The 27496-nt window shown below is 42.9% G+C and overlaps 1 protein-coding gene across 4 annotated transcripts in view; it reads left to right on the top strand.

The window, feature by feature from the left end:
* SNX22 (sorting nexin 22) overlaps positions 1-27496 on the top strand; it is an 85623-nt gene that overhangs the window by 43090 nt on the left and 15037 nt on the right. For 2 of the 4 annotated variants that reach the window (XM_033919984.1, XM_033919983.1), the window contains exons 2-4: positions 13190-13273; positions 15515-15619; positions 26537-26641. In XM_033919984.1, the coding sequence (XP_033775875.1) occupies positions 13190-13273; positions 15515-15619; positions 26537-26641 (294 nt within the window). Of the gene's footprint in view, positions 1-13189; positions 13274-15514; positions 17256-26536; positions 26642-27496 lie in introns of those variants that run through there. The other 2 variants (XM_033919986.1, XM_033919982.1) reach the window with 2 other exon arrangements.

Below are 27496 nucleotides of genomic sequence, written 5' to 3'. Positions count from 1 at the left end.
AAATGAGTCATCGAGACCAAAATATTCCTGAAAAGAACTGCTTTTAAAAAGCAACCGTAAACCTCTTTAAAAGGCCCAAATGCTTTCAAACCAACTTGCCTTCTCCTTGCGTGGGTGTAGAGCACATTCTGTATTCTGGGACGCTAGTTAGACCTTGCTGACTCTTTTATGAGTTGATACTTTGAAACACCAAGTTAGTAAAGAGCATGTTGTTCACGTAATAAATGCTTGAATTATTATAGTGAGTGAGAGATGGGTGAGCTGAGCGGAGGCAGCAGACTGCCAGCCAAGGCCAGCAGTGCATGGAAGCCTGGCGAGAAGGAGGGGAAAGGGTGGCATGGCTTGTCTGTTCAGGGCTCCAATCCCTGGAGGTGGGGCAGCAAGAAGTCTGCCTGCCAATTGTACAATTTGATTAAGTTTGTTCTTTCTGGGCGCAGGACTGCTACCCCAAAATTGTGGAATAGTCAAGAGTATTGATTTAGCCCTAGGGCTGATTCTCCAACTGATTTTCATCCTGGTTACTTCTCAACCTCTGGATGGCTATGATCCAAGGCAGGGGCAAGCAATTCCAGTCCTCGAGAGCCGGAGCCAGGTCAGGTTTTCAGGATCTCCACCATGAATATGTATGAGATGGATTTGCATGCACTGCCTCCTTGAGATACAAATCTATCTCGGGCATATTTATTGTGGAGATCCTGAAAACCTGACCTGGCTCCGGCTCTCGATGACCGGAATTGCCTACCCCTGATCCAAGGGAAAGGTCGGAGTCAGGAGCTGAGGAGGATGATGCCATGGTCTTTTGGCTGAAATGGAACCTGCACTGCACGGGGGTTAACACCCTGGACCTGGTCTTTCCCCCACCTCCTCAGCATGGTTTCATCAAAGTTCTACTACTACTGCTACTACTATTGATCACTTCTTTAGCGCTGAAAGGCCTACACAGCGCTGTTCATTTTGAACTCTGGCGAAAAACCACGAGAATTAAATCTAGTGTAAAAAAGAAAATTCAGGGCACTCTTTATGTGTAAAGAAAAAAAAAATTGAGAGCTCTCTTGGATGGGTTACATACTGTACGAGTTCTGTGAATAGGTGAGAACTTGTTAGGTAGGTGGTCTTGCGCGAGGGCAAACCTGCATTTTGTTATTTTTTTGTGCGCTGGCAGTGCCCAAAGTGTTTTTCAGAATAAGTTGCATGGTACTGAAACCCATATACACTAAAATCGGCATTAAAACCCTGCGGGTTACTGCGGGGCTGATTTGAAAACGGCGATCGACATTCAAACATCCTCACATGCAAATCAGTTTTGCATAGGTCTGCCATAATGCCACCCATTAGTCATTGGAAAAGTGACTTTGACAAATGTGCAGAGCCAGCAGAGGGAAACCTGAACAGTTGAGGGGGAGGAGAAACCCCGAAGCAGCTTCCTGCCGCTAGCTGTTTGGGGCAGGAAGACTTTTTTGTTTTTTTTAATGGGCACAGATGTTGTGCATGTGTTACATGTACAATATCTGTCCCCATTTTTAAAAAAGTTGTGCTGCTCCCCCCTCCCCCCAAACAACAGCCCCTGAAAATTAAAAAGAGATGTGGGAGGGATGCCCGCTTCCTCCTACCTCGGAAACCTGGATCCCCCCCCCCACTCCTGACCTCCTCCCACAAAGATCACAGCCACCCAAATCCCCCCCCCCCCACACACACATACACATACTCACTCATGACCCCTCCCCAAGAAGATCATTGGCAGGAGGGATACGCACTTCCTCCTTTGTTGCCTCCCCAGCCCCGCCCCTTTACATTATACTGAAGAAGAGAGCAGGAGGGATGCCCAGTCCCTCCTGCCCAGCAGGCCTGCATCTTTAAAATGACGGGCCTTCCCTTTACCAGTACATCCTGGGATGCACTGGGAGGGGTCTAAGGCCCTGATTGGCTCAGATGCTTAAGGCCCCTCCCCCTGAATATCAAGCAATTGATAGGGGGGGAGGGTTTAGAACACAAAGAGATTAAATGATTTGTTGACAGCCATATAATAGTTTGAGGTGAGATGTGAGCTCAGATCTTTAGTTTAGAGTGATTACCCAACAATTGGCCCAGCAACACGCCTGTGGCAGAGCCAGATCTTATTAGAGCTTAATGCAGGGTCGGAACTTGCTTGGGGGATCACCAGGGATGACTAGGTTTTGGCTTGCAGAGGGCAATAACAAACCTCTGTTGTATTCGGTCAAGATAGTAATAATAGCGCCCAAAAATAGGTAGGTAGAGACAGCAAAACCATATAAGGTTAGGTTGCACCACACCTAGAGTGCTGCATTTGCTTTCACTTTTGTGAGATGAGAGAGAGGGTGATACCACTAGAGAAAGGGAGAAGGGATTTAATTTGCTTTCTTCCTGTGGTACAAAGCGGTTTACTACTTGTACTACTAATTTCTGCAGCACTGTACATGATACACGTAAGAGATAATTCCTGCTTGCAATATAATCAAAATAGACAAACAGGGCAAATAGGAGTTAGGGAACTGCTTTTGGTAGGAATAATTAAAACAGCAATGGGCACTTTACAAGTGAGTAGAAGTTAGGAGTTTAAAAACAGCCTCAAAAAAGTGGGGTTTTAGCCTAAATATGAAAACGGCCAGAGATGGAGCTTGACGTACGGACTTAAGGTAGTCTAGTACATATTATAAATGGGGGAGAGAAGGCGATACTACTAGATTATGAAGTGTTTTCCCCGACCATTAGCATAGTCGGGCAAAGGAGACCTTCTACTGGAGTGCTTCCCGTCCTCTTCACTTGAGGCGTTATGCAACTCCAGCCCTTGCTTAGTGCTGGCACCAGGCTTCCTTCTCATCCTGTTCTCTAGGCCAGTCCCTGGGCCCTGTTGAGCCTTACACTTGTGGTGTTGGCGCACCATGCCCAAGCTGGGAATGTTGCTGCTCTGCCTTTGTTTTCCTTTGCACAAACATGGTTGTGACCTCAGATGATAATTTGGAGCTCCATGTGAGGTCACAACTCTCACAGTTTGGGAACTGATGAGGGAATGCTTCACTAATTTTAGGACAACAAATGTTATACCAGAATTTAAAAACAGGTAAAGATGGTATAATGCAGCTTCTCTCTGTGCTTTAATTTCTACAAATGCTTCATGAACTGAGCTTGTGCCGTTGACTTCCTTGCTGCTAAGGCAGGCAGCTAAGGCTAAAAAAACCACAACAAAACTGCAGAAAAATGTCCAAGGTGCAGGAATTTATTCAATAAAAGTCATTAAAACATATCTAAATAGCATAAATAAAATAAATGTATCCAAATAATTGGTCCTTGTTCTCATTTGTACTGGACCCGACACGGTCCGTGTTTCAAACACCACTTCTTCCTCAGGGGTCCGAGTATCAAAGAGCCAAATAGGATAAAACAAGCAAAATATCATACAAAACAGGTGTAAGACTCTCCTGTCGAGGGCGCTGCACTAAGAGACACTAAGTGCATGCTGGGACTTGTAGTCTTGCTTTTCATAGGGAAATCAGAACTACAAGTCCCTTCATGCAATGGGGTAAATCCAGGACTGCATCAACCCTGTCCTGTGAATCTGTATCCAGTTGGCAGCCTTAGTCTAGGCCCCTGTGGCTACGCCACTGCTTCCTTCTGTGGAACAGCACATACCCTTTCATGCTTGTAGCATTATAAAGCAGGGCTGAGCACGAGAGTCTTTGTTGTGGTCAGGCAAAGGGTTGGCCATAACCTGGTATACTGGCAAGGCAGGAACTGGGTATGACCAGTGTGGGTTGTTCCTGTGTCATCTGCAGCAAGGAGGAGACTGACAGGAACATACTAGTCTCAAGTCACAGTGTTTCAGTGAGTGCGTTTCAAAAAATCACACAATTCAAAGCTTTACAAAAAAAAAAGAAAGAAAGTTCCCTAAAATAAACATTTTGGGAGGAGGAGATTATTGATGATATTAAACTCTCTTCTCATGTCATCTTTATAGGGCATCTTTAAGATTTTAATTTTGGCCTCTGCAGGGGCTATAGGAGTCGGGGATAAGGAGCAACAGTTTGTGCGGAAAATGGTTTTAGTAGGGGGGAAAATGTGTTTTGAAAATGGTTTTAGTAGGGGGGAAAATGTGTTTTTCGAAAATAGCGTCGAGCTGAAGCACCATCATTTTGGCAATGGAGGAGTCAGTTGCACACTTTAACGATGTGGAAAGCTAAAGGAGGGAATCTCGCCCTTAAAGCATAGCAAACAGTTCTTGGCCATCTGGAATCCCTATATTCAGGGATCCTTTTACCAAGCTGCGCTACATTGCCACACACACTAACGCCTCCACTGAGCTGGTGTTAGTTTTTCCGTGTAGCGCGGGGGTTAGCGCACGCTAATTTGCAGCTCGCAGGGGTTAGTGCGCGCACTAAAAACGCTACCGCAGCTTAGTAGAAGGAGCCCTCAGTCTTTTAATCCAAGAATGAGGAATCTCATTCTGAATAATGCAAATATGATACTTTGGGAATGTGGGAGTTGGTCATGTCCTCTGTTTTGGATCCACAGCTCTTTGGGGGATAGTGGGAATTGGAGAGGGTTATTTGGTATTGGAAGGGAGTAGACTATAAGAAACAAAGGGGCTCATTTGAAAAGCACTTAAGACATACAAAGGGCTCCTTTTATCAAGGTGCGCTAGCGGGGTTAGCGCGTCGGAGCTAACTCCTGCGGCAAGCCAAAAAACTAATGCCTCGTCAGTGGAGGCGTTAGCGACTAGCGCGGCAGGCAGTTTAACGGGCGGTATTCCGCGCGTTAAACCCCTACCACGCCTTGATAAAAGGACCCCAAAGTGCCATAGAAACCTATGGCACTTTGTGTGGTCTAAGTGCTTTGGAAATGAGCCTCCAAGTCTCTCTCTTATGCTATTAGTTTTACTTAACACTTCAATTTTGGAACTATTTGATATTGTTAAGTTCCATCATTTGGAAAGAACATTTTGTTAGATTTGAAACTCTTGTGAGCATTGTGTTCCTTGCTTTTTGTAAAAAAAGAAAAAAAAAAGACAAGACTTGCAATAAAAGGAAATTCCAGAAATATTCCAAGACCCATGAAAGAGGGCGGTGGTGGAGCTTACAGGCCAGTATTTTGTGAAATCGCTGGCAAGAGCTGTGTCACAGGGATTAGAATAGATTGTAAGCTTCCTAGAATGGAGACTGTCTCTTATGTGTGTCTGCACAGTAGAATAGAACCAAGTAGTCATCGTATGTACGTACGCATGCCCACGCACACCTACACCTTACTCCTGATCCGAGGTGAGCATCCCTATGGGCAGAAAAGTAGGGAGGAGTAGACTAATGGTTCATGCAGTGGGATTTTTCCCTAGGGAACTCGGTTCAATTCCTGACCCTGGCCAAGTCACCTAAACTTCCATTGCCCCAGATATTAAAAACAAAAACACCAAACCCACCCACCTTAGATCGTGAGCTCACTAAGGACAGAGAAAGTACCTGCATATAATCTGTACAGCACTACATACATGTAGCAACGCTATATAAATGATTAGTAAAAGGTAATTGCTTAGGGCAGTGTATCGTAAACTGTGTGCCTCCTGAGATTCCGCAGCACACTGGGGAAGAGAGGCGCTTTTGCCAACTGACTGCCTACAGGATGCACCTCTAGCAAAAAGAGGCACGTCCTGTGGGCAATCAGCTGGCGCCTCTCCTCTTCAGCCCTTTTCCTTGCCGGCACAGGGCCCGTTTGAAGGGCATGATGTCAACACAGCGACGTCACGCGCTTCCAGGTGTCTCAAGCCGTGTGCCCCGGCTCGAGAAAGATTGCGAGACACTGGCTTAGGGGCAACCGGTGTGCTGCTAGAAGTCTGGACTTGTCATTGTTTGGGATAATTGGCAGATGCAACGTCTAAAGGAAAGATTAGTATCTGCTGCAGGACACAGTTTCTGAGGAGGAGAACCTCATTACTGCCCATCCACACCAGCCAGCCTTTCAGAGGGGAGGCCTGGCCCAGATAAGAGCAGCTGGAGGATTGAAATCTGTCGCTGGTTTTAATGCACACTTGTAACATCCTTTGTGGTAGACAGACATCACCACCTAATGACCACAGACAGTGCTGCAACAACACCTGCTTGATGGTCAGAGCATGGAGCTGATGCAAAGGCTGGTGATAGTCTTTAATCCTTCGTGTCAAAACTGACAACTTCTCCACTGCAACCAAAACGATTAAGGGGATGAAACGATCGTCATCTGAAGAAAGGTTAAGGCTCTTCAGTTTGGAGGAGACATAAGAACATAAGAATTGCCACTGCTGGGTCAGATCAATGGTCCATCCTGCCCAACACTCCGCCCACGCAGCGGCCCCAAGGTCAAGACCAGTGCTCCAAATGAGTCCAGTCTCACCAGTTTAGCATGAACTTGTCCAACTTTGTCTTAAAACCCTGGAGGGTGTTTTCCTCTATACCAGACTCCGGAAGAGCGTTCCAGTTTTCTACCACTCTGGGTGAAAAAGAATTTCTTTATGTTTGTACGGAATCTATCCCTTTTCAACTTTAGAGAGTGTCCTCTCATTCTCCCTACCTTGGAGAGGGTGAACAGTCTGTCTTTCTCTACTAAGTCTATTCCCTTCAGTATTTTGAATGTTTCGATCATGTCCCCTTGCAGTCTCCTCTTTTCAAGGGAGAAGAGGCCCAGCTTCTCCAATCTCTCACTGTACGGCAACTCCTCCATTCCCTTAATCATTTTAGTTGCTCTTCTCTGGACCCTTTCGAGTAGTACCATGTCCTTCTTCATGTACGGCGACCAGTGCTGGACGCAGTACTCCAGGTGGCGCACCATGACCCGGTACAGTGGCATGATAACCTTCTCTGATCTGTTTGTGTAACCATCTTCTTGATCATTCCTAGTGTTCTGTTCGCCCTTTTCGCCGCCACAGTGCATTGTGCAGATGGCTTCATGGACTTGTTGATCAGAACTCCAAAGTCCCTTTCCCGGGAGGTCTCTCCAAGTACCGCCCCGGACATCCTGTATTCATGCATGAGATTTTTGTTCCCGACATGCATCACTTTGCACTTATCCACATTGAACCTCATCTGCCATGTCGATGCCCATTTCTCGAGCTTGATTATGTCACGTTGCAGATCTTCGCAATCCCCCTGTGTTTTCACTACTCTGTATAACTTTGTATCGTCTGCAAATTTAATCACCTCACTTGTCGTACCAACGTCCAGATCGTTTATAAAGATGTTGAAGAGCACAGGTCCAAGCACAGAGCCCTGCAGCACCTCGCTGGTGACGCTCTTCCAGTCTAAGAATTGTCCATTTACCCCCACTCTCTGTTTCCTATGCTCCAGCCAGTTTTAATCCACCACCCTCGATTCCATATCATGCAATTTTCCGAAGTAGTCGTTCTTGTGGAACTTTGTCGAACGCCTTCTGAAAATTCAGATATACAATGTCGACTGGGTTGCCCTTGTCTATCCGCCAGTTTACTCCCTCAAAGAAGTGCAGCAAGTTCATCAGGCAAGATCTGATGGGGAATATGGAAGAGGTCTTTAAAATCCTGAACAGAGACCAATGTCTCAAATGTCTTCACTCACTGTCTACTCTGGGTCATCAGTTCTGGTCTTGTGCTCGGATTACTGCCTTTTGGCATCAGATCAATGTACATATTCAAACCATGTGGAATTACAACTTTCTACTGGATCCAGTGATGTTGTTTACGTTGGATCATGTTCCTCTGTCTGTACCGAAGGGATTTCGAAGCTTTCTGTCTAGAGCGGTGTTATTGGGGAAGAAGGCAATTTTGCTCTGTTGGATTTCTATAGATTCTCCGACACTTTCTCGTTGGCGAACATTGATGATTCGACAAGCTTCTATGGAGAGGCTCTGTTTTCCTTCCTTTGACTCTGCTCAGGGACGGTTATTTTGTCTTTGCTGGACACCTTTTTGGGACACTTTAATGCCTAGGGCTCGTAGTCATTTATTGAATGTTTGAATTCTTATGAAGGGACTGCACTGGACTGGATTTTGTGTTTTTCCTTTGTAGAAATTGGGGCCTGGGGAATGGGGGGGGGTAGATCTGGTATATGGTGAAGTTGGGATGTGTTTTGGTACTCACTTTACCTTGTTGTACACCTTGCATTCTCGTGTGTTTGTATTTTTTCACAAAAAGCAATAAAATATATTTGGGGAAAAAAAAAAAAATAAATCCTGAACAGAGTGGAATGGGTAAATTGTGAATTGATTTGGCTGTTTCAAAAAGTGCAGACTGAAGTTATGTAATATATTTAAAACGAATAGAAGAAAATATTTTTCCACTAGTGCATAGTTAAGCTCTGGAACTCATTTGCCGGTGGATTTGGTTAAAGCAGTTAATATTTAATCTAGATTTTTTTTTTTTTTTTTTTTTTTTAAAGTTCAAACAGTTCCTGGAGGTTAGACTTGAGGAAAGCCGCTGCTTTTCTCTGGGCGTATGTAGCATGGAATCTTGCTACTTTATGGGAATTTTGCCAGCTATTTGTGATACCGGACTAGATCTGCTCCTTTTGGCTGCCATCTTTCTCCTCCTCCCTCTATGGTCTGCGGCTCTGCCCATCTCTTTGGGAATCGGCATTTTCTTTACTGCTTCCTGAACCCTTTTACCCACTGTGGATGGAAGCCATTCCAGTGCATTGGAGCATGTTAAATGTCTGCGCAGCGATACTGAACATTTTGGGCAGGCAAGGGTTGTGCTTGCTATCTGTATATACAGAGGCATGTGTTTATCAAAGATTACTGTGCACCTGCCCTCACTGCACTGCACAGTGAGCCCAAAGACTTTTTTTTTTTTTAAAGAAATACTCCAAGCTTCTGCTAGGAAATGGGAGGCTGTGCTGATAGCTTTTTTTGGATTTGTCTGTAGACAAGAATAGTAACATTCTCTTTAGAGTGATACTGATCTGGCCACTCACAATAGCAAGCTGATGGTCAGGTACAAACAAAAAAAGATGGCCGCCCCAACCATTAGGGAAGACCATGGCTAGGGCTACCATATGGCTCCTGGAAAAGGAGGACGGATTGAGACATTTGGGTTTTACTTCCACAATGTTTCAATCCGTCCTCCTTTTTCTGGAGGCAACAGCTATGGGGTAGGGGGGGTCAGCTGCAGTTAGAGAAAATCAATAGTTTTGACAACTGCACAAATTCAAAAGAAGCAAGGGAGAGTGAGACTGTTCAAATAATCCGTTAAGCATTTTTACAGGATTGTTCTGGGAGGGGTGGCATTGAGGTGATCGTATTGTTGAGTTTATCAGAATCTCAGAGGACAGGTGCCTAAAGGAGGGTTACCATATGGCTCCCGAAAAGGAGGATGAATTTGAGACGTTCAATTGCTTTAAATGGAAATAAAACCCAAATGTCTCAATCCATCCTCCTTTTCGGGAGCCATATGGTAACCCTAGTCTAAAGATTTGAAGATAACTAAGAGGAGTGCAAGAGTAAAGATTCGCCTAGGTCACGTAAAATTATTACACCAGCCCTGCTCAGTTTACTTACTGGTTCAAAGCCACAGGCTGCAGTAAATCTGCTTTTCCTCTCGCTTCTTTCCAGGTTTCTTGAATTCTCTGGGATTTATCTTGTGCTTGACCCTTAACTTTCTGCTGTACTAACTCTGAAGTCTAGCAATTGTTTGACTGATTTTTTTATTGGCTGCCCGACTGCTGGATTTCTGGCATATTGTCTCTAGTAAGCTGTATGAAGCAAAAAGAGGATTTGGAAGGCAGGGAAAAGAACAGAAATAAAGAATGAAGAGGATTTGATGAAGACAAGAAAATATGGAGAACTCGGGAGGGGAGAGGGGTTTTCAGCTAGATAAGTTTTTTTTGCTTATTTCTCTGTTACTTCAAATATTGTACTTTCCCATTCTAGTGTACCAAGGCCTGAGTCATTTTATAAGGATGTATTATTGAATGAAATACATTTTATTTATAATTCAGTAGAAGCGTATTAGATAATTGAACCAGTACAGGGGAAGCAATCAGTTTAACACATTTTTTAAACGCTTATAGATTGGTTACAAAATTATGGGATTTAAAAAACACTCTATACTCATAAATAATACCAGACTAAACCCTTTCCTGCTAACACTTTAAAACTCAGGACCAATTTACTTGCATATCATCAATACGCAACTTTGAAAATGATATCTGCACAATGATATTGAAAATGCAATCCCACTGCGCACTCATCAAGCCAAGTTAGTGGTGCAGCTATATCGAATCGAATCTAGCTAATCTACTCAATCCACAATGCTCTCCTCCCCCTTCAGACACAGGATGAAGCAAGGCACACTAGCTGACCACTTTTACCTAGAGAGAAAGTAAAAAATCTACAGCTTGACGGACAGTAAAATACTTCAAGTGGTAATAATAATAATAACAACTTTATTCTTTTATACCGCCATAACCAAAAAGTTCTAGGCAGTTTACACTAAAAAGAGCTGGACAATCAGCGAAATACAATACAGTAAAAAATACAAATATTTGTAAAATAGAATTTCAATAATAAAACTCACTAAGTAATAAATTTATCGAACAAAGCGGTCTTAATTAATTTCCAAAAACTGCAATAGGATAACATAGCTTGCTGAATACATTTACCTAACCAAGATTGTGGCCTACCAGCTTGAAATGCTAGGGTCCTATCTAAGAACGTCTTATATCTACACCCATTAATTTTTGGATAAGGAAATAAGTAGAAGTTTCTAGTTTCTCTTGATGGTCTATGCAACACAAAATGAGGAAAAAGGTAAGATGGAGATAATCCGGATATCAGCTTAAAGCAGATACAGGAAAATTTGAATAATACGGTAAAGGATCAAAATATTTTTTTATGGTTTATCGTTCAAACTATTGGTGCAGGCATTAATTTTATCTGTTTTAGACTATTGTAACATCATCTATTTAGAAGCACCCAAAAAATTCCTAAGGAAATTAAGGATAATTCAGAATACAGCTGTTCAATTGATTTTTGGTTTAAAAAAGAACACCCATATTAGTCCATATTATTGTTTACTTCATTGGCTGCCTTTGGAGGCAAGAGTATTATTCAAATTTTCCTGTATCTGCTTTAAGCTGATATCGGGATTGTCTCCAGCTTACCTTTTTCCTCATTTTGTGTTGCATAGACCATCAAGAGAAACTAGAAACTTCTACTAAACCTAGGTCATATTATCACATCCTACCTGTGATTCCCTGCCCTGTGTCAGGCTGAGAGATTGTTTCCTTCCTCTTTATGATGTCACAAAGCTGACATCAAATTCCTATAATGACACACTGATATTTAAAGAGCTCAGTTCCTTGGGAATAGCAGCATTTCAGAGCAAGACTGATCAGTGGACGTTTCTGCCGGTTGTGAAAAAACAAGAAAAAAAAAATCAGATAGGTGGGACAAGTCCATAAAGTTATCGGCATAATCCTCTCTTTTTTTTTTTTTTTTTTAGCAGACGCTTGGGACTATTTCTTCCAAAAGAAGGAAAAAGGTGACACGAAAAGCCAAGCAGAGAATGCTCAAAAACGTATCCAGCTGAAAACATCTCTTCCCCCTCCCTAATTCTCCTTCATCAAATCCTCCTCATTCTTTATTTCTGTTCTTCTACCTCACTTCCAAATTCTCATTTCTGTATTGCATTTAAATTAATTATTCAGATGATATTTTGGATCAGAATTTTTGAAATATGGTATGTAGAAACTAAAGACTTACCTCTTCGACACCATATGGACTCAACACAGAAAAATGACCCTTGAGCCTACAAACACTTAATACTTCAATAATATTACACACAATATCATGCATGTGACCTTGAACTAAGCTACCAGGAATTTGCGGGTCCCAAATTGGTGCGTTCGTTGTTACATATTTATCAGCCGGCACGGAGTTTACACTCAAAGGATAAGTGTTGCCTTGATGTGCCTTCCCTGTTTGCAGTGAATCTGTAGGATGATGTTTTCTGTGCAGGGCCCTATTTGTTGGAATAAGCTTCCTTTGGAACTCAGACAGGCTTCTTCTGTGTTATGCTTTAGGAAGCAACTTAAAACTTTTCCATTTGTGCGTACTTGTAGCAGGCAGTGATTTGCTCAGAGTTAGTTCTCAATTAAGATAGGGGAGAGTGGGAATTTGTTATGCTGCTGTGACATTTTATTTTATTTTTTTCATGTTATGTTTTATGTTTCCCATATGGTATTAGTGTGTGGTTAAATCTTATTACCTGTATTTTATTGTAATCCACATAGAATTGTAGGATGTACGGAATATAAATTTTTTTGAATAAATAAATATACCTTGCATTCCCGCTCTTACAATAATACTAGTTTATTTCCTCTTGTATTGTTCTATCGCTCAATCTGCATTGAAATGTACCACCTGTGACATCCTTTACTATACTAATTTGTATCTGCTTAAATTGTACTGTCAATCGCCTTGAACCTTTTTAGGCTTAGTGCAATTCATAAATCCTAGATTAGATTAGGCTAGATTAACATTTTTGTTGTGCAGGGTTCCCCCAAGATTTCCAGCTGTGCAGCTGTGTCATCTTTCTAATGGGCAGCCTTGACAATACCAGTGAGCTGCTGGAACCTTTGGAGAAGAGAGCGAGTGTGTTTTCCTTTCAGGAGTCATTCAGTTGTGGAGAATGTAGGATTAGTGTTTCTTTTCAGCCTCAAGGACACGCTCCACAGACATTTCTAGTGTGGGTGGTGGTGTTCTGGCCACTGCAAGGTGCTGTTATGTCCCTGGTATGAGAACTGCATTACTCAGTTTAGACCAGGTGTGTCAAAGTCCCTCCTCGAGGGCCGTAATCCAGTCGGGTTTTCAGGATTCCCCCAATGAATATGCATGAGATGTATTTGCATGCACTGCTTTTCATTGTATGTTAATAGATCTCATGCATATTCATTGGGGAAATCCCAAAAAACCCGACTGGATTGCAGCCCTCGAGGAGGGACTTTGACATCTCTGGTTTAGACAGATTCCAAGCACGACAGAAAAACCTCTTGTTAACTCCTTGTCTCCCTTCTTCCCCCCTCACCCCCCCCCCCCCCCCCCCCCCCCCCCGCCTTTCGGTCTTTCTTGGAAATGTAGTGTAGCTTTCCTGGCCACAGAGATCTCATTTAATACCTGAGCAGGGCTTAATTTGAAAACTAGTCAAATTTCGGATGACCACTATTACCCTCTACTGTTGCAGGTGTTTAAGGTGGACGTTCTCTTCAATGGTCGGAAGCACTCACTACAGCGACGGTACAGCGAGTTCCATGCTCTTCATAAAAGGGTGAGAGAAATACTGTATTTACTGCCTGCTCACTTCATCTTGGGCCAATATAGTGTTGCTGCTTCATAGCTGTGTGACCACTCTCCCCAGAACTTGTGCAGATGCTACAGTGTCTCCCTGCTCCTCACTGCAAAGGAGATTTTGATTACTTTTATTCATGTATCTGCTTGCTTTCTTTCTCCAACCCTTAAACCTCATTTGTCTTCTGGATGTTTCACAGAAAAGTAATACACTGCTCCCTCCATATTCATGTGGGTTAGTGGCAAAGCTGGCCTGCGAATAACTTTAGGGGTGACTCTGACCCACCCCTGCCTCCTGAACCCCTCCACAACTTACTTTTTAAAGCCCGCTGGTCTAGCGGTGAAGCTGTCTGGCCACACAGAAGAGGTCTTAATAAACTGATTATTCCAGATCCCCATCCTGCGGGGCAGGTTCTAATCGTGTGTCCAAATCCTCCATCCACCTTAGAGTAATTGCAAAAATGTGGTGATATGAATTAAAATTGAGGGGTTTATTTTAGTGCGTAAGTCCAAAAATTTCAATGAATCACCGGACTCCAGCGCTGACTTGGCTTTAACAGTTTAAATACTTCACTTCATCTGGCTTCAGGTTCAAAATGTCAGTGCTGATCCCCTAGTGTTAGTCTTCCATTACTACCTTCCATACCCTGATATACTCGATGGCAGAGGCAGGTGCTCTATTTTATAACAACATTTGCTAGTTTGAGACATTTTTGTTATTTTGGTTGCACTATATTCCAGTGTTTTTCAACCGCTGTTCCGCGGCACACTAGTGTGCCGCGAGATGTTGCCTGGTGTGCCGCAGGGCCGCCATCAGGGCAGTACTACCAGTCCTGCATTCAGGGGCCCGGAGCTGACAGGGGGCCCGGGCTCCCCCAGGGTCCTAGGCAGTGTTTTAAGGCAGGGGCGCCAGTAGCTCGCCAAGGCAAAGTGAGTCGATCACCCAGGACTCACTTTGTCTTGGCGATCTAATCTATCGAGACGATAAGTCTTCTTCTCCCCGACGTCAATTCTGCAGTCGGAGAGGAAGTTCGGGCCAGCCAATCGCTGCCTGGCTGGGCGGAACTTCCTCTCCGATTGCAGAATTGACGTCAGGGAGAGCATGCGTCGGCGTCGGCTTTGGGGCCTGTTATCCATTGGTGGGTCCTGTTCCCCGATGGCAGCGGCAGTGGCAGTGGCTTGGGGAACGGCAGGGAGAAAGAAAGAAAGGGGGCAGGCAGGGAAACAGAAGGAAAGAAGAGAAACAGAAAAAAAGAAAGAAAGGTCAGGGAGAGAGGAAGAAAAAGTTGGGGGAGGGAATGAGGTGTGGAGGAGAGAAAGCATACAGGCTGATAGAAGGGAAGAAAGATTGGATGCACAGTCAGAAGAAGAAAGTGCAACCAGAAATCACCAGCAAGGTAGGAAAAATGATTTTATTTTAAATTTAGCAAAGTGGAGGCAGTATTACCACAGTTTTCAAAGGAATTTGCCCAAATAACTTAATAGTTAACTGGGTAAATTCCCAGAGATGAAAACTTCCCTTCACTTACTATGCACAGTTCTGAATTTATATCTGCTGTCTATATTTTACAATATGGTCACCTTTTACTAAACCGCAATAGTGGTTTTTAGCGCAGGGAGCCTATGAGCGTCAAGAGCAGCGCTGGGCATTCAGCGCAGCTCCCTGCGCTAAAAACTGCTGTTGTGGTTTAATAAAAAGGATGGAGGGTATATTTGTCTATTTTTGTATGGTTGTTACTGAGGTGACAATGCATAGAGTCATCTGCCTTGACCTCTTTGAAAAAAACCCAGAATAGGAATGATAATTAACATTTTCTCAGCGTATAGTGTGCTTTGTGTTTTTTAATTTTATTATTGGTAGATCATTTTGACTTGGTCATTTTAAAGTAGCTCACAAGCTCAAAAAGTTTGGGCACCTCTGAGCTACAGCGTTGAAACTGTGTATTTCTATTTTATCCCCCCTTTTACAAAACTGTGGAGTGTTTTTTAGCGCCAGCCGTGGTGGTAGCAGCTCTGATGCTCAGAATTCTATGAGTGTCAGGGCTGTTACCACTGTGGCTAAAATCCACACTACAGTTTTGTAAAAGGGTGAGGGGTTAGTTTGTGATGACACATTCCATACTAGGCGAAGGTGTTTTCTGTGTTCTGTGTGTTTGAAAGACATGGTTTTCTGTTAGGATTGACGGTGTAGGATTGATCTGTGCTGGTCTGGCTTGTTTAGTTTTACAGAGCTGTCATCTGGAGCTGTCATCCGCCGGCTCATCGGGGATCGATCAGAAGAGTGCTGAGTGTGACGGACAGCGGCTATCTGGAGGAGACAAGCGCAGTAAGTCCTGAGTGACAGTGAGATACTGCAGTGATGGACAAGTTTTTGAAAAGGAAAGAACTAGACTCTGAACAAAATTTGGAGCCAGATGAGAGCCCAAGTATGAGTGGGGGTCAAAAGAAAGCAAAGATGGTTAGCGCAAGCAAATTCTCTGGCGCAAGGCAATATAGCGAAAGCTATATTTCAGTTGAATTTACTTTCACTGGAGATGCAAACAAACCAACTCCACTGTGCGTGGTGTGTGGTGAAAAGCTAGCTAACAGTGCTATGGTCCCAAGCAAACTTAAACGCCATCTCCAAACGAAACACCCTTCGCTTCAAAACAAGAATGCGGACTATTTTGTTTGCCTGCGTGACAACACGGAGAAACAGGCAACTTTCATGAGAAAAACCACAAAGGTAAATGAAAGAGTTCTTAAAGCTAGCTATCAAGTTGCTGAACTTATAGCCAAGTCAAAAAAGTCGCACACTGTGGCAGAGACATTAATACTTCCTGCCTGCAAAGCTATTGTAGAGGAGATGCTCGGACCTGAAGCAGCTAAGGAAATAGCCAAAGTCCCTCTCTCAGACAACACAATTTCCAGACGTATTAATGACATGTCTGCAGACATCGAAAGTGTGGTTTTGGAAAAGATCCGTATCAGTGAGAAATTTGCATTGCAACTTGACGAGTCTACTGATATCAGTGGACATGCTCAACTCTTGGCCAATGTGCGTTTTGTTGATGGTGATGCAATTAGAGAAAACTTCTTTTTTTGCAAGGCATTGCCAGAAAAAACAACAGGAGAAGAAATTTTTCGGGTCACATCAGAATACCTTGAAAAAGGAGGACTTAAGTGGGAAAACTGCACAAGTGTCTGTCCGGTGGTTGTCGCGTGGCAAGGTCTTGGTTCGTGTGTATGAGCTGCGGGAGGAACTTAAAGTGTTTCTGACAAATGAGAGGTCAGATTACGCAAAGCAGCTTGCAAGTGATGAGTGGTGTGCAAGGCTGGCATACCTGGCAGATATATTTTATCATCTGAATGAACTGAACACACGAATGCAAGGCCGAAGTGAAAACCTGCTTACAAGTACAGATAAAATAAATGGATTCCGTTCAAAGGTGCAACTCTGGCATCAACACGTGGAAAGTGGCAATCTTGAAATGTTCACACTCACCAAGCAATGGCAAGGTGTTCACACTGCTGCACTGTGTGAGATAATAGTTAAACATTTAAAAACTCTTGAGGAGAAGTTGTCATTTTATTTCTCTTCAGTCTCCACTGAATGCCTTGACTGGGTTAGAGACCCTTATAGCTCAGCATCAGTTGGTGGAAAGGACATGACTTTACAGGAGCAGGAGGAACTAACTGAACTGAGACAAAATCGTGGTTTCAAGCTAAGATTTGCTGATCTACCTTTGGACAGTTTTTGGTTGGATACCGCCAAGGAGTTCCCCCTTCTGGTAAACCAAGCTATTTTGACATTGCTCCCATTTTCCACTACATATCTGTGTGAGATTAGCTTTTCAAGCATGATTGCTATAAAAACCAAATACAGAGAGAGACTGAGAGCTGTTGACGAAGAGCTACGTGTGTGTCTTTCTTCGATTCCAGCCAGAATATCAGCTTTGTGTTCAGCCAAACAGGCCCAGGTTTCGCACTAAATAAAGTATTTTATAATTTTTCACTATTCTGTTTACTTAATATTTCATAATAAAGTAACTATAAAATACTTTTTTTGTGTTTATTTGATTCCTATTCAAGAGAATTACTTTATATATAGTCAATATAGGCACAGAGTTAAATTTTTTAACATTTTCTAATGGTGGTGTGCCTCGTGATTTTTTTCATGAAACAAGTGTGCCTTTGCCCAAAAAAGGTTGAAAAACACTGACCTAGATAAGATTTTAGACAGTGCTGGGGAGAAGCCTGCAGTCTTGGTACATGTGGGTACTAATGACATAGAGAAATGTGGTAGGGAGGTTCTGGAAGCCAAATTTAGGCTCTTAGGAAGGAGGTTAAAATCCAGAACCTCCAGGGTAGCATTTTCAGAAGTGTTTCCTGTTCCACACACAGGATCCAAGGGCAGAGCTCCAGAGTCTCAATGTGTTGATGAAGTGATGGTGCATGGATGAGGATTTTAGATTTGTTAGGAACTGGGAGACATTCTGGGGAAGGGGGAACCTATTCCACAAAGAACCAGAGTGAAGCTAGCAGGGCAGGATTAATTTGTCGAGGGCCCCTAGGCACACAAGTACACTGGGCCCCTGCCCCGCCCCACCCCACCATGCGCCCAGGCGGAAACAGGAAGCTGCGTCGGAGGGAAGCTTTGGGCAAGCAGCACCGCCTGCAAAATTACAGTTCCCGTTGCCTTTCTTACCTGCGTTGCTTGCTTGTCTTACTTTCTGTCGATGCTAATCGGGTGGGGGGGGGCCCGCGTTGCTGATTGATGCTGGAGGGGCCCATCGCCGTTTGGAAAAAACAATGTTGTTGCCCTCCTTCATCGGGCCCTAGGCACGTGCCTACTGAGCCTATTGGTTAATCCTGCCCTGGAAACCAGGCTGCTGGTGTCAACATTTAAAAAGGAGATAGAACAGCTTTTAAACTAGAAACTGGGGGAAGATCGACAGTCATTCAAAAGATCATGGTTCAGAACAAGGTATCTTTAAAAGATATCACCATAAAAGGAAACATAAGAACATAAGAATTGCCGCTACTGGGTCAGACTAGTGGTCCATCGTGCCCAGCTGTCTGCTCCTGCGGCAGCCCTTTGGTCAAAGACCACTGAGCCTAGCCTTATCTGCGTACGTTCCGGTTTAGCAGGAACTTGTCTAACTTTGTCTTGAATCCCTGGAGGGTGTTTTCCCCTATAACAGCCTCCGGAAGAGTGTTCCAGTTTTCCATCACTCTCTGGATGAAGAAGAACTTCCTTACATTTGTACGGAATCTATCCCCTTTTAACTTTAGAGAGTGCCCTCTCATTCTCCCTACCTTGGAGAGGGTGAACAACCTGTCTTTATCTACTAAGTCTATTCCCTTCATTATCTTGAATGTTTCGATCATGTCCCCTCTCAGTCTTCTCTTTTTAAGGGAGAAGAGGAAGAAAGAGCATCCTGACAGCGAGATTGCAATACAGTAGACCAGGTTTCCTTATATACAAAGCAGACTGATTTTAAAGATTGCAAATTATCCATGCCAACTGCTGAGCAAATTGAAAATAGATATGACATTGTTTGAAATGCCAGAAGCCTAAGAAACAAGATTGAAGAGTTAGAATATATTACATTAAATGGAAAGATAGATATAATAGGCATCTCTGAGACCTGGTGAAAGGAAGATTACCAAAGGGACACTGCCATACTGGGGTACAAACTATATTGCGGTGATAAAGTGGATCAAATTGGTGGAGGCTTTGTGTAGCCACCTTTAGTCGATAGTCTACAAATTGTACAGCAAATTCCATAGCATGCAACTGCTAGATGGAGTAGACTTGGGAGGGGGTCTATCAGGTCAGGGGTGTGTCTAGCTCTTCTAGGTGCAGATTGTAAAATACTAGCAATTATACCTTGTGGTTTGCGAGGTAGGCCTGCTAGGACTGGCCCTAGTATAAGGCCTATGCCTGGAGCAGTTAGTGCTCATTCTGACCAAGCTAAAGAACAGTTTCCCTTGTCGCCTGCTATTTTTACTAAAGCCAGCAGAGGGAGCTTGGGGGTTGAGCTTCAGACTTCCCCTCCCCCTCAACTTCCCAGGTCTTGTGACCGGAAATGCTTTGCACCTGGGAAGGTTGGGCGGTGCTGCAAGTTCCTTAATCTCAGGTCTGAGCAGTTGGAAAGGCAGAGGGAGAATTGGAGAGGTGGAGAACAGTCACAAGGAAAGTACTGGCAACCTAGCTCAGGACTAAGAGCTCTGCAGGACCAACAAACCCCAGAATTCAAGGAGATTGTTGAAGCTGGCACTGAGATGACTCCTGACCTCTCTGAAGTTCCACAAGCCATGGAATTGGAATTAGAACCAGGCACAGAGATTCAATCAGAAAGTCAACCCATGGAAGTGTGTTTCTCCAAGTCAAGTAAGGAAACTGCCTAAAGGGGATTTGCAAGACTAATGTTTTGTGTGAACTGTTTTGTTACTTTTTTGAAGCTGTGCTTTAATCCACCCTGTTGAGGTTTAAGCAGGGAAGCACAGGAATTTGGGACTCAAAGAACATATGTTTTATTGTTTGCTGAGTTTCTCCCTGTTGTGGAGAAAGTGGACTTTATCCAGCCAGTGTGGTGGGGATTTAGCCCCACGTTTTGAGGTGGGATAGAGGGCTCTATTTTGTAGCGATATTACAATACGTGGAGCACACCACCTGGTCAGCATAATTTACATTGCTGAAGGAGTGCAGTGCTGTGTCACTGACCATAATCCAAGTTTACTACCAAAGAAAAGAGACTGTTTTCTTTTTGTTAGTTTTTCTTTTTGAAAAAACTTTGAAGCTGAGGCTCATTGATAAATACAGAGCCCTTTTGTTATTTGAGTTTGAAACTTTATTGTGTATGATATTGAAATTGAGTTTTGTTTTTAAAAAGACTGGATTGCTTGGTGAAAAGTCCTGACAAATTATTTATGTTTTTGGTTTCACGGTTTGGCAACTTAAATAAATCCAGTCCTGGTTTTCATGAACAACTTACCTGACTTGTGGGCAAAATCCTTTTTCCTTCCTTGTGGAGCCTTCCACGGCTCACAAGGGCATAATCCTTGTTCCCGCAGTCCTGGACACATTGCCCGGAGCTTGCGGGTTACAACCTCTAACTGAGCAATTAGGCACAAATATTTACACCAGCTATAGAGCTACCATATGTGCTCAAGCCTAAAGTTCTCCAAATTGTATGGCCATCTACTTACTAGCTATCTCCTTCCAGTCCTAAATATTCATATAACAAGCTTATCCTATTGGACTGGATACTAAGGACTCATATCGTTTATGAGTAAGCCTCAGCCCCACCACTTCACCGCTGTATTATCTCATGACCGCGGGAAGAATTACGTGGCACTTCATCATTGGCTGCCCATATACGTTTTACTATTTGTTGCTCTTTTTTTCTCAATTATAAATTATTTCCTTATATAAAAAGGTAATGTGTGTACTTAGCTTATATCAACCAACGCCTGGGAGCCTGACCCGTCATGACATGTTTCGCACCGACTAGTGCTGTATCAAGGGTCTCCCGAGGTTGCGGGTGTCATCCGACTCCCTTTCCTGGGAGGCCTCTCTAAGTACAGCCCCGAACATCCTGTACTTGTGCTTGAGATTTTTGATACCGACATGCAGTACAGTAGAGTTTGGGGGGTGCACATGTTTCACCATGAATGCAGTGGCTAGAGTGGTTTATGGGCCTGGGGCCTCCTCTCTATGGTTCACTAGCCCACCCACCAGACCACATAAGACACCTCTGTGCAGCTCTACTAGGCTTTCCTATGTCAGGTGCTCATATTCTGGAGGCAGGTATGTACTTTTTTATTCTGATTTTTATGGGGGTTGGGGGGGTGGGGTCAGTGATCACAGCGGGAGTGTGTGTGAGTCTTTACTTTTTCCCTGCAGTGGTTATCTGGTCACTTTTTATACCGTCTGGGCACTTATACCTGTTTTTAAATTGCCTAAGTTGCAACATATAAGTTCCGTCTAGGAAGTCTCGTTAAAATTTCGATTATCGCTACAGGATGACTAAGTCTAGGCCAGCCCATATCCCACCTACCTCCCGCCTTAACCACTCCTTCAAAAACACCCCTTTTTACTCTGGGCGTAAATCAGCAGGGAAAAGCTTAAATTACTTTTAGATACTGTACATCTAAAACCTGTTTCGATTATCGGCACTTGGACGACCTGTCTTTTTCATCGTCTAAATGCCGATTTAGGTGGGGTTTTAGACGTATTTCCATTTCGATTATGAACCTTTTAGTGTTTAGCACCCAACTTTTAGCAAATTATAGAAAATTACCCCCTAGGGGGGCCTGATTCTAAAAACAGCATCCTGATTGTAAATGGCAGTAGGCATCCTATTGCCTTCTAACATACCAATCGGGATGCACATTTTTTTAAAAAATCAATGTGGCAAAGGATGCCTACAATGTAGGTATTGCTCGTGCATGTACAGAGATGTCTAGGCATGCCTACAGATGCCTAAGGCTGGTGCAGGCGTGGTTTATGCCGGAAGTGCCCTTAGGCATCCATAGGCGTGCCTAGGCACTTCTCATAGGTGCAAGTCAGATGCCTTCAATGTAGGCCTGTAAAATGCTGGCTGGTTTTGTTTTTTTGTACTATGCTAAATAGAAAATCGATGGAGCGTAACTCCTAACTACATTTTCTGAGTTTCCACCCATATAATTTAAAATTTAACCTTCCAATTGGACAATTTTTGTGGTTAAGGAGAATATAGTTTATTAAAATTTGATTAAACGTTTAACATATAATTTCCAAGCATTGTACAATAAAATCTGATAAAAACAAATCGCATACATGACAAACTGACTTGGGGGAAAAGGGGTATAACAAAAGGAAAAAAATTACAATTCTAAACAAAAATAAAAACAGAGGATAAAAACAAAAGGGTAAGAGGGAAAATATTTTAATTTTAAGGATTAAAATAAAATTTAAAAGCATGGGGTAAATCAGTCGAAAGCATCTTTAAAAAGAAAGCATTTTAGGCTAATCTTAAATTTATCCAGACTCTGTTCTGCTCTCAAGTATAATGGGAGTGAGTTCCAAATTGAAGGTGCACTACACTAACTGAATATAAACATCAAGTTTCAATATTGGAAACTAGATTTTCTGACTATCCAAAATGCTCAATAAAACAAATTTAAACAAAAGCTCGTTTTGCATAAAAGGACTTGCTATTACAGGAAATGGAACAATCTACTAACTCAATGTTAGTGTGTTCTTTACCTTACTCCAGACCAGTGCAATTTGTGCAGAGAAGTATTAGAAATAACTGGCAAACTCTACAACTTTTCTCATGTTTTGAAAACCTGCCAGTTATTGCTTTTGAAAGAGGGAAGATGATTGGGAATAGATTTTATCATCAAAAATGTGAATTATTTCAATGCAGGTCTACAGCAATACATAAAGAGTGTGGTCACTGTCAGTGGTATACTCAAACAATGATTGGGGAATGCTGGACTGACCCCAGGTCTGGTAGGATATTTAAATCTAAATTCAATACAACTTGCGAAAGCACACGTCAATTACATAATTCAATGTCCCTGTAACTTAATATATGTTGATCGTACTAAACATCAAATTAAGTTAAGACAATGAGCATAAGTCTAGAATTGTGAATAAAGTACTTCAAGCTCCTGTTGTTCCACATTGGGAAGAGATGGGCCATGCAGTGGAGCAGGTTTGATGGAGAATTATTGATCATGTTAATGATGGGGGGAGAGTGATAACTTAGAAGAATTTCTAAACTGGAAGGAGCAAACATGGATACATGTATTACGAACAGTGACCCCGCTAGGTCTTAATGCAGAAATAGAGTGGGCCAGCCTTTTTTGACTGGGGAGATTTTGATTGGTGGGGCAGTACAAGGAGGAGGAGTTTATACAGGGTTTTAAATCTAACGCTGAGAAGCTGACGCCATCTTGGTCCAGGGAAATACTGGTATGAGAGGTGTTTAATGCTCAGGGTTTTGGTGAGTATTTTGATATAAAATATAGAAGAATATATGCATACTGTTATACTGAGTTTGGGAGGGTTGTAGAGTAATCCTCTCTTTCTCTGCAGGAGTGTCCTTGAAAAAGCGACTATGACGAAACATGTCGGACTAATCACCCCCCTGACTGAGCGCTACAAATTTCAAAGCTAAGGGCTCCTTTTACAAAGCCACACTAGGACCTTAGCGCGCACTAAATTGCCACACGTGCTAGCTGCTACCACCTCCTTTTGAGCAGGCGGTAGATTTTCGGCTAGCGCACACTAGTACACGCTAATCCAGTGCATGCGCTAAAACCGCTAGCGCGGCTTTGTCAAAGGAACCCTAAGTGTTGATTCTATGCAACATGTTTATTTTTCAATATAAATGAATGAATATACATTAAGTAAAAGTAAAGTTAAACTTATAAAATTAAAATTAATATTGAAGTTTAGCAATGGACCAGTGATGACTGGGTATATAAGCTGAGCCAGAGTGGTACCACTGAGGTCCCGGTGAGGATGGATAGAAGAGCTTTCTTTTAATGTTTTGATGTTTGAGGCCTACATTAAAAGCATCTGTAGAAGAAAATGGACATGATTCTGGAAACAGCGCCTACTAGTGGTAAGTACCTGTTTTGTAGGCACACACCGCAGCAGGCGCTGTTTCCAGAATCAGGCCCTAAATATAAATATGATGCAATTCAAAGCTTATAGAAACAGTGTGAAATCAAGATACTCTTTGCAGTTATCTATATGAGGCAATGTGACACTTTTAGTAATGTATTAACTTAGGAAGGAAATTGATCCTAGGAATGGATAGCTAAGAACTGCATGTGATATACTACTTGGCACAAGGGAACACTGGATCCAAGCACACTAAAACTCAGACAATATTTTAATATCATACTACCTGCTTCATTCCACAGAATTTTCAGTTTAGATTCTCTAATAAGCAATGAGCTGTGGAGATGAATACTAAGCATAAATCTTTTAGGGGATTGAGGTTGCTATCTGTGCCGTGAGATGTTGCCTGGTGTGCCTTACGGTGCAGACACTGATTAGGCCTCAGGCCGGGTCCCGCACGCGCTCCCATGAGACTCCCCCGGTCCCCGCTGCTGTTCAGTTTCGATCTTCTGCTCTGACGCAACCGGAAACAGGAAGTTGCAGCAGAGCAGAAGATTGAACACTGAGCAGCCGCGCGTGCGCGGCTCTTTGGGAAAGCGTGCATGTCGCCGAAAAACAAAACCTACAAACTAAGGTGAGGCGAAGGGAGAGAGCTGGCTAAACAGTAGGATCGATTGGGCAGGCGAGTGGTGGCTGCGGGGACCGTGCGATCGCTCGTGTTCCCGGCTCAAATTGGAAGGAGGGAGTGAAAGGGAAAAGGATTCTGGGCCAAGGGGATGAAGACGGAAAGAAAAACCCACAGCAGGAAAGAAAGGGAAGGACAGGCAGGTGAGCCAGATGCTAGAAGCAGGGGGGGGAAGAAAGAGGGAAAAAAGTTAGATGGGGTTGAAAAGAAGAGACACACTGGTATGGAAGAGGAAGATAGGGGAAATCTGGACACAGGAAGGTAACAGAAAGAGGGGAAATTATGTGCATGGGGCATAGGGACAGAGACATAAAGGGGATATGCCATGGGGATGGTATATGGACACGGGGGGGGGGGGGGGGCAATGACAGATACATAGGGGAGATATTAGAAATGGAGAAAATAGGAGCACAGAAGCGAGATGGTTTGTGGGGATGGGACAGGGACCGAGCTCGCAGGCTCCAGTGGCTTGCACAAATTACATTGTAACGTGCCATGAAAATAAGAGGGAGGAAGGTAGATAGATAAGCCACATGAGAGGAGCTGAAGGGTAGTAGAAAGGAACAGATGGTAAAGGAGGGAGGGAAGGGTGGTGGTGGAAAGGAATAGGACAGACATTGAAGGAGGGTGGAGAGGAACAGACCCCGAAGGGAAATGTGGAAGACAGAGTGGGAAGAAGACAGATGCCAGACTATGCGGGAGCGGAGGGAAGAAGATGGGTGCTAGACCAATTGGGGGGGGGGGTGAAGGGAGAGGCACAGTAACAGCAAATGGAAGACGTAGAGAGAAGACACACAGTGGATGGAAGGAATTGAATGAGAAGATGTGGAAAGCAGAAACCAGACAACAAAGGTAGAAAAAAAAATTATATTTATTTATTTATTTTTTGCTTTAGGATAAAATAGTATATTAGTTGTGTTGATAAAAATTTTATAAACAAAGCCCTGCCAGCTGAACATCTCTTTCTCTAGTTCAGCAGCAGGAACTTTGATTTATAAGAAAGGAATAAGCTAAATATTACAGTACTGGGGACGGTGACGGGGCGGTGAATGGGATGGCAGTGGAGGTGACGGGGCGGTGAAAGGGATGGCGGTGACGGTGACGGGGCGGTGAAGGGAACGGCTGTTGATGAAGAGCTACGTGTGTGTCTTTCTTCGATTCCAGTCAGAATATCAGCTTTGTGTTCAGCCAAACAGGCCCAGGTTTCGCACTGAATAAAGTATTTTATAATTTTTCACTATTCTGTTTACTTAATATTTCATAATAAAGTAATTATAAAATACTTTCTTTGTGTTTATTTGATTCCTATTCAAGAGAATTACTTTATATATAGTCAATATAGGCACAGAGTTAAATTTTTTAACATTTTCTAATGGTGGTGTGCCTCGTGATTTTTTTCATGAAACAAGTGTTGAAAAACACTGCTATATTCTATTTGCTTGCTTTGGTCTCACTTTGTTTATTTAACCCTTTAATTGGGAGATGGTAAAAACGGCTGCTTTACATAACTTGATGTTGAATGAGAGCAACAGTGCCAGGTAACAGGCAGATTTCCCATAAGAGCCATAGAACATGTTGCTTCTGAGCAACAATGCCAAATAAAGAGTTAAATGATGATTTTACCCTTGTGATTTTATATTTTGTTGACTTTAATTTGGTTTTGTTTTCATGTACTCTGCTCAGATGTTAAGATGTGTAGAGTATAAATCCTTTTAAATAGGGGACTGTAATGATATTGTTTAACTGCTGAGTGAATGTTTTAGGTTGCTGGTACCGCTGTCTTAAGCAGAGACCTTTCTCGCAACCCTTGCCAGAGGTCCGTGATAGCTGATATGTGTCATTTTGCTATAGTGCGTCCCCATGGTGTGCCTCATGTTGAATATACAGTAGAATGCAAATTTGAGACAGCCCATGTAACAGAATAAGATTTCCTGCACCTTTTTATGTCTTAGATAAAAAAGAACTGCAAAGTCCCTGATTTCCCTCCGAAACGAGTCCCAAACTGGATGCCAAAGGTCCTAGAACAGCGGCGACAGGGCTTGGAGGCTTATATCCAGGTAAAGTGGCAGCAGGGCCCGGAAGCCTGAATACCAAATAAAGTGGTGACACTATTACAGAAATGCTAATAGAAACATGATGGCAGATAAAGGCCAAATGGCCCATCTAGTCAGTCCATCCGCAGTAACCATTATCTGACACTACAGCCAGTTTAGATCAACCCAACACTGATATCCAATAAGCAATATGGAATCCCAGTTGAGATTCTGAGTCTGCTAGGAATGTAATTAGCAAAGCATCTATTCTTTTGTTTTTGTCTGTGGAGCAATGTAGAAAGCTATCATTATCTAATGTTTGCAGACTGTGAAAAAATTGAAGGAAGACCTTAGGAAATTGGAAGATTGGGCATCCAGATGGCAAATGAAATTTGATATGGAAAAATGTAAAGTGATGCACATTGGGAAGAAGAATAATCCAAATAGCATAACATAAAACTTTTATTTTACCTTGCAACACTTTGCAGATCAGTGCGGTTAACAAAATAAAAGGACTGAATAATTCACAGCGAAATGCACATCATCAATTTTCTAAAAAATTGAACAAATAGATAAGCTTTCAACAATTTCCTATAATGCAAATAAGAATTTGAATTATCTAATCGGCAAAAGTCAGCATCCCAACTAGCTGCTTCAAATGGAAATAAATGGTAGAAATATTGTTTAAAAAAAGCAGCCTTTTACAGAAGCAAATGCAAATAAAGTTGTGATAACGCAAAATCAGTGCTACTTCATGCTAGGGTCCACTTTAGGAGTCAGCACCCAAGAAAAATATCTGGGTGTCATTATAGACACTACGCTGAAATCTTCTGCCCAGTGTATGGCAAAGCTAGCCAATAAAGCAAATAGGATGGCGGG

This window comes from Geotrypetes seraphini, chromosome 14, assembly GCF_902459505.1.
Source record: "Geotrypetes seraphini chromosome 14, aGeoSer1.1, whole genome shotgun sequence".
NCBI classification, from domain to species: Eukaryota; Metazoa; Chordata; class Amphibia; order Gymnophiona; family Dermophiidae; genus Geotrypetes; species Geotrypetes seraphini.
The sequence above is the reverse complement of the archived record's forward strand: the minus strand, read 5'-3'. Positions and strand labels throughout refer to the sequence as shown.